At 37.3% G+C, this 7,908-nt stretch overlaps 1 protein-coding gene across 1 annotated transcript; it reads left to right on the top strand.

Moving 5' to 3' along the window:
• Nucleotides 1-2,318: 2,318 nt before the first annotated feature.
• On the top strand, nt 2,319-6,832 carry LOC143622340 (ATP-dependent RNA helicase-like protein DB10). Its single transcript, XM_077093526.1, has 8 exons — nt 2,319-2,435; nt 2,965-3,330; nt 4,045-4,197; nt 4,339-4,407; nt 4,925-5,194; nt 5,278-5,906; nt 5,976-6,338; nt 6,418-6,832. The coding sequence occupies exons 2-8, from the start codon at nt 2,995-2,997 to the stop codon at nt 6,632-6,634; spliced, it is 2,037 nt and encodes a 678-aa protein (XP_076949641.1). The 5' UTR covers nt 2,319-2,435; nt 2,965-2,994; the 3' UTR covers nt 6,635-6,832.
• The last annotated feature ends 1,076 nt before the right edge of the window (nt 6,833-7,908 follow it).

Below are 7,908 nucleotides of genomic sequence, written 5' to 3'. Positions count from 1 at the left end.
TGATTTAATCTTTGGGTACCTTAGCATAGTTAGGTAAGGTGAAACCGGGAGGTGATCCGAACCATTTAACCATTGAGCTTACATGATATTTAGGGTTCTTAGGTATTGTTGGTGAGACCGGGAGGTGATCTAGCGTACTTTAGTTATTCCTTAACTTTCATATTTTTAGAATACGGTACTAATCATAAATCCAATTCTGAGAGTTTACGAGTTGACTAGTAGGATTCCTTGCCTAGGTAGTTGTTTCACCTTATTTGAGTTCTAAACCGATTCGTCCGTGTCTAGTTTTAGAGTAAGTATTCTTTAGTGTTATTTAATATTTAAAAAACACAAAAATCAATTAAATCTATTTATTTAAGTTATTAGTTAGAGTCTAGTTAGGTGTCGCTAGTCTTCTTTGGGTTCGATATCCGGACTTCATTAGGCTTTACTACAGTTGATAGGTACACTTGTCTGTCTAGTGGTCTAGCATTAGGATAGTCTAGATTTATAAATTTAAAACTAGAGTGTCTAGGTTAGGTTAAGTTTTTAATAGACCGTTTTGCACATCAATAAGTTTCATGGTCGTGGGATTTTATTTTATTGTGTGAAAAGTCCACTTTGCCTCTCATTTTAACGATGTTAATAATAGATAGATGACAGAGGGACTCATCCAGTTCACTTTTGGAACGATGGGGATTCAACTAGTTCAATTTTTTTTTCGGGGACTCAATGTGACTCTGCCCTTAGACTACAAGGATGAAAACAATAATTTTCTCTATTTTTTATTCATCCTTTCTCATCCACCAACATCCGAGTGATCTTCTTCTCATTGAGCGTATTAGGCGAGATGCGTTTCATATGTCGCTTTCTCTAATATATCTTCATGCTAGTCGTTGATATTACATGCTCTAAATGGTAATCTTTATCCTTCGTCTAAATGACCCAAACTATTGTTAAAGATCCTGAACTTTTTATAAATGACTAATACAAAACCCATCTTTTGGTGGTAAGGATATAAAAGACGTCTTCCATTATTTTGCTTTCAATAAATCATTTCCTTTTGTTTGATCAAATGTATGAAATTTTGAAAATGGAAATTAAAGCACATATAAACATATTCAAACAATGCACTAAACTTTAAACGAATACACGAATTTGCTTCTCATAGTGTTATATACCTAAAAGAAACATAACACATAAAACAAATACCTAAATAAAAGCTTAGGACTTATTTTCATGTAATGTATAAAACACTAACATGCCATCACAGGGTTGGATGGAAACGCCTCACCTCGTCTTCAACGCTATACATTGGTAGATTTACATGGAATCTAGGAGGTGCACGGGACCCCCTCCCCCAAGATTTGAAATTATAGTGTAGTGCTTTATATAATATATATTATACACTACATTCTCGGGTTTAAAATACAAGGAAAAGAAATGATAAGATTGGATAGGAGAAGAAAGAAAAAGACTTTATATACTTAAAAGATATTCTCGAGTTACGGAAGGAAAAAATAGAAAAAAATTTGTAACTTTACAATTATGTCTTCATAGCAACATAGAAAATAGAATTAAGATATGACAAATTAGTAATATTCTAATTGACTATAAATTTCCTTCACAATCAAACCATATATGGCTGGAAAGTTTTGGAGGAAAAAAAAAACCCTAACTTTTCTTTCCATTATCCTTCTTTAAAAAAAACTCAAGAAAGAAAAAAGATAATTTTTCTTATATTTTCTTTTCCAAACCTTTAAATAAAAAATTCAATAATGCAGTTAAAATAACTGAAAATGCTTATTGTCCTTATTGTGATAAATTAACGTCCAAGTTATAAGATCTTATTTATTGGTAAACACTTTCATGATCAAACCCTAATTTAATTTATCTCCTTTACATGTTTTCCGTTGCTGGTCTATCATCTCCTTCACCGGTTAACTTCCGATACTACCTACCATAGTCAACTACATCAATGTCCCCTTTTTTATTAGACAAGTATTTGTGTTCATGTTTGTTCATTTAAAAAATTCTACATGCTCATGTTCGTTTATGTTTGTTCGTTAAAAATCATATACATCTCAATTGAAATACCCAAACACTAAAATATATAATAACAAACTAATATGTATGTATTAAATTAAAACAAACTACGTTAAAAAATTAAAATAAATCATCATAAAATAGCAAAGCGATTAAAAACAAAAAAATTAAATAAACTCCCGTAACACGGAGCATCAAACTAGTGTAAATATAATTAGAAAAAGATAAAAAGGTGAAGTGTATTCGAGGTGGTGGGTGGAGCCTACCCTATCTCTGACTGCAATAAATAATAATAAGCGTTTCCTGACCAGATTCTTCTTCCCCTACGCTTGCTTGCTTATTCCAAGCGTGTTTCCGCCTCGGGGCTCCGTTTGATCTACAGCTTCCGTTCCGGTTCAATTCACCCACAGGTACCTTCTAATTCCCTTTCTATTTCGCATTATTAGGGCTCCGAATTCACCTTCAGATCTGATTTACGCATTTCATTAAACCCTAACCGAAGCACGCCTTTCTAATTAGGGCTTTGTCCGATGTACGCGTAGTATGTTTGACTTTGACTAGTTTTATTGTAATTAGAAGCAGATTGTGTTACGTGCTAGGTTTATTCTACCGCATTACATTAGCTTTCTATGCTTTTTTACCTTTATTAAGTAGCTATCGATTCGGTATCGGTTATATTTTGATTCGAATGGTGACTTGTGAATGAATTGAGTATTTATGCTTATTTTGAATTTTAACCTAGTTTATGGAATCTTAGGTTTTAAAAGGTATTTGGTTTTGATGGCGCGTTGTCGTTTAGCGTATGTAGTTAACCATTTATTACCTGGAATGGTATATCCCATGTTGACGGCACGCTTCTCATTTATTGTAAATGATTATTGATTACTTTTTTTGGTGTTTTGTATTCTATATCGTGTTTCAACTATGTATTGGCTGTAGGCTTTTTGAGAATTGAGATTGGCTGTTCGTATGGCTGCTACCGCAACCGAAACTGCAACAACTACTGCTGCTACTCCACGGTTTGCTCCAGAGGACCCCAGCCTTCCGAAACCGTGGAAAGGGTTAGTTGATGGTACAACTGGATATCTCTACTATTGGAACCCAGAAACCAATGTTACTCAATATGAGCGGCCCACAGGGTCCAAGGATTCTTCTCAGCCACAAAAGTCTTCTTCAGTGGCCATAAGTTCTGCAGTTCAGGTGCAAAAGTCTTCACGTCAAGAGAATGGCTATAATGATGATCATAGATATGGTAGAAGTAGCAATGGTGGATCAAGGCATTCGTCTGGAACAAGAGGTTATGAAGTACGTGTTTTTACTTCCTTTTGATGTTATACCTTTTTTTTTGTAAATGAGCTAAGTGCGTGTTTTATTGTTCTTTTCTAGTTCTATGGGGTGCGTGGTGCATGATTTTATAAACTTGTAGACTTCTTAGAGCTTCTGTTTAGTCCATATGTTTGTGAAGTTCTTTTTTTTTCTGTTGTGTTAATGTAGCTAGTTTGTTAGTAGTTAGTATGGGTGGAAAGGCGTGTGTTATAGATCGTTTCAGTTCAAACAGAATGAAATATACATGAAGATAAGTTTTTTTTAGTACTGCTCTGAAACATGTGTGTAATTTTAATAGTGATTGGCATTTCAACTGATTTAGTTTGTTGTGTACGTTACATGGCAGTTCATAATGTTCTGAGTTGTTACGTGTTGGCATTTCTGATAGCTGTCATCATTCCTCAACCAAAGATAATTACACAACGACTTCAGTTTAGTTGGATAAGTTAAATTTGAATATACTAAGATCAATAATAACTAGTGTTTTGCTTTGCACAAGTTAGGGACAGTACTGGATTGTTGATGACACACTTTCTGAACTTGTTATCAATGTTTTTTTAGTGGAAAATATTTAGAATTATATTCAAATTCCAGACTAAATGGTAATCTGTGTCTTTTGGTTATGTTTATTGGCTTAGTTATTTTATGTTATGCTAGATTAACTGGTCCTTTGCTTTGTTTTGTTTTGATCAGAATACAAGAAGCGCGTCCCATAATTCACACAGCGCTTCAAGTGGGGCAGTTGCTGCTGGACCTAGAGGAACTTCAGGTCGACCTTATGGGCCTTCAGGTGGAAGTGGTTTATCCCCAGATGCTTATCGTCGGCAGCATGAGATAACTGTAACTGTAAGTATCAGTTGTGATCTTATCATATATTTCAATAAAAAATTTTAAGGAGAAAAAAGAAAACCAAACCTCTATCATGCATATAAGTGATTTCTTATGGGTTTAGATGTTAAATCTGACACTTGGCTTCTAACTTTTTAGGGAGACAATGTGCCTCCACCCTTCACATCATTTGAAGATACTGGGTTTCCATCTGAGTTGCTTAGAGAGGTATTTTTTTGTTACATTTATTCCCGCTCTTGGTGATTTAACATGCTGTTGAGCAACTTATGTAAAGTAGGTATATAACTATGTTGTGCATGCTGATTTGTCATTACGGAAGTTTTATCAACTTTCAGACTCATGTTTGCTTTTCCATCTTCACTTTTTGTCCCAGGTGCGATATTAGCTCCAGGGAGGAGCTAAATGTCGTACGCTGTGCCACCCCACCGTCTTATACTGGGGTTGCATATATTATCTGGAGTACTCTTAAATGGTGGACCAAATTTCTCGAAAGGGCTTTCCGAATCATCTATGGTCGTGTGGTGGTTGCCTGTTGACTTCCAATGATGATGATTCAGTTTGCCTGCCACTTGGTCCGTCTGAAGAAGAGGCCTCCCCTTCTGCCAACCGGTGGGAATTGATTCGTGGGGGATGATTAATGATGCTATTTGCATCAATCTCACATGATGATCAATCAAGCCCATAAAGAGCATGAAACCTGCTGCTTACCGATTATCTTTTTTAGGTACTTGAGGCTGGGTTTACAGCCCCGACTCCAATACAAGCACAGTCATGGCCTGTTGCTCTTCAAAGCCGTGACATTGTAGCCATTGCAAAAACCGGTTCCGGGAAGACTTTAGGGTACTTGATTCCTGCATTTATTCACCTCAAACGAGCCCACAAGAACCGTCAAATGGGCCCTACTGTTTTGGTTTTATCACCCACTAGAGAATTAGCTACTCAGATACAAGCTGAAGCAGTCAAGTTTGGCAGATCATCAAAGATACTAAGCACTGTATGTTCTTTATGTTTTTCTTTAATTCTTTATACGGTTATAAAAACTGTCTTGACACGTTCTTAATTTTTTCTATATTGAAGTGTTTGTATGGAGGAGCACCGAAGGGCCCTCAACTAAGAGATTTAGACCGTGGGACTGATATTGTGGTTGCAACACCTGGTCGTTTGAATGATATTTTGGAGATGAGAAGATTAAGTTTGAGTCAAGTTACTTTTCTGGTGTTGGACGAGGCTGATCGGATGTTAGATATGGGATTTGAACCTCAGATTAGGAAGATTGTTAAGGAGGTGCCTGCACGTCGTCAGACACTTATGTACACTGCCACGTGGCCAAAGGAGGTCCGCAAAATAGCTGCTGATTTGTTGGTTGATCCGATTCAGGTAAACATTGGCAGTGTTGATGAGCTTGTTGCCAACAAGGCTATTACTCAACATATTGAGATTTTGGGTCCAATGGAGAAAAACAGACGGTTGGAACAAATCTTGAGATCTCAAGAACCAAGATCAAAGGTCATTGTCTTCTGTACAACCAAAAAGACGTGTGATCAGCTGGCGCGCAGTTTGACCCGTCAATTTCCTGCTGCTGCTATTCATGGAGACAAATCTCAAAGTGAAAGAGATTATGTGTTGAATCAGTTTCGCAGTGGCAGGTGCCCAGTGCTTGTAGCAACTGATGTTGCTGCTCGTGGATTAGATATCAAGGACATCAGGTATAATGTTATTTATTATGTTTTACTTATTCAATGTGGATCTTATCATTTTGTATAAATTGTTTACAGGGTGGTGGTAAACTATGACTTCCCTACAGGAATAGAGGACTATGTGCACCGAATTGGTAGGACCGGTAGGGCAGGTGCAACTGGGGAGGCATATACATTTTTCTTGGAGCAGGATGCAAAGCATGCTTCAGATCTAGTCAAAGTATTGGAAGGTGCAAATCAACGTGTTCCTAGAGAACTTCGGGACATGGCGGCACGTAGTGGTGGGATGGGCGGAAGGTCTAAATGGCGGACTACTGGTAGTAGTTTTGGAAGCCGTGATGGAGGGCGTGGTAATAGTTATGGCGGGCGTGGAGGACGAACTGACTCAAGCTTTGGTGGAAGGGGTAGTTGGAATGCTGGTAGGGGTGGGGCCCATGACAGGTACTGAAACCCAATTTATTTTGTTATGATTCTTAATTTTTTTTTCACCTATTGTGAATTTTGATTATTATTGTTGCAGCAATAGGGGTGGTTACAATCATAGGAGCTTCCATGAAAGCATTGGGGGTGCTGGAGAGAAGCGCGGCAGGAGCAGAAGTCCACCTGGCAAGTATGGATCGGTGTGGGGTAGGGTTAGCCGGAGCCGTAGCCCTGAGAGGTTTGACAAGCCACCTAGATCGAACGGGCCTCGTTTTCATCCCGCTGATGATGATGAGGAAGGTTTGATTCGGGATTAAGCTGTGATGGTGGCTTCTTGTTTATTATTTTTTTGGGCATTGAACATGGTTTTGAAGTAGGAGAGATTATTTTAGGCATTTGATTTCGGACTTATCTTGAAATGTAGATGGTTTGTGTTTTTTAATGTATTCTAAGTTTGTTGATTTGTACCTTATTTCAAAATTGGACATAAATGTAAAATTGAGGAAAGCATTCTAGTATTGGTCTCCTTAATCTGTCCATTCTACTTTTGGCTATCAAAAATTTACCTGTAACTGATCGTGTTTGTACAACTAAAAATTTACGGAAGGCAAAGTTTACGCAACTAACATAGCCAGTTCATTTACATACAGATTGTCACCATCGCCCACTTGCTGCCACCAATTGTTGCTACTGCTGCAGTCACCCATTGACCTCTGCCGCATCACTACCACCACTGTCGTCACTAGAATCGCTGCAGCCGCACACCAACAAATCATTAAAAAAACTGCGTTCTCACATGATTTTGTGTTTAAACATGAAGGCTACACTTCAAACACGCCTTTTTCCACTCGATGATCAGTCAGTTCTTTGTTCTAACCAGTATATGTATTATTATTATTATTAGTAGTAGTAGTAGTATTGTTATTGTTAATTATTAATCGTGGTTTAAGCCTCATGCCATGATCGTGACGGGCAAATACGAAATATCTAGTTATGCAAGGAATTGTTGATGGTCATGGTAACATCTAAATATGGTATGGTCTGAAATAAATGAGTAGGAAAAACTTTTAATTTATCGTGTAGCTTTCATGCCACAATCCACTTTACCATCTATGAATGACTTGTTGGGAAACTACATATCTAAATTTCCTAATTCTCAACCAAAATCCTTTCTTTATGGAACCTAGTCATTCTAATCATCAATTTTGTCCATATCAAGCCTATTCAATTAATAGTTACTTAAAACAGTTGAATAATCTCTTTATATGCTTCAACTCCTTATCGAGATCATCATGAACAAATGGATCAAGCAACACTATTCAACTTTCAGATGTTTTGATCGCCATTCGGTCATTGTCCCCAGCAAGTTTCATGCTTGAGCTCCACTGATAACGGGCTTCAAAAGAAAGGCAACAGTAGAAAGAATAATAAGGGTCGAAGGAAGGGTAGTAAAAGTTGTCGGAAAAGTTTAATCGTTAAAGGACTATGGAATTCCCAAGAAGACAGGTAACACCTGGTTCCACTAGTTAGCAGGCTATTACTGGGGCCATGAGTTTTCCCTAACCAGTTCTCATGATCACCCAAAAAATAA

The sequence above is a fragment of the Bidens hawaiensis genome, unplaced genomic scaffold (assembly GCF_021521415.1).
Source record: "Bidens hawaiensis isolate Kalapana, Puna unplaced genomic scaffold, B.hawaiensis_p1.1 tig00003115_1, whole genome shotgun sequence".
NCBI lineage: Eukaryota > Viridiplantae > Streptophyta > Magnoliopsida > Asterales > Asteraceae > Bidens > Bidens hawaiensis.
The sequence above is the reverse complement of the archived record's forward strand: the minus strand, read 5'-3'. Positions and strand labels throughout refer to the sequence as shown.

Bases quoted from the DNA above. Each gene is read 5' to 3' on its own strand.
- LOC143622340 (XM_077093526.1), top strand. From the start codon at position 2,995: ATGGCTGCTACCGCAACCGAAACTGCAACAACTACTGCTGCTACTCCA. The intron at 4,198-4,338 runs GTAAGTATCAGT...CTAACTTTTTAG, and splicing joins AGCATGAGATAACTGTAACT to GGAGACAATGTGCCTCCACC. The intron at 4,408-4,924 runs GTATTTTTTTGT...TATCTTTTTTAG, and splicing joins CATCTGAGTTGCTTAGAGAG to GTACTTGAGGCTGGGTTTAC.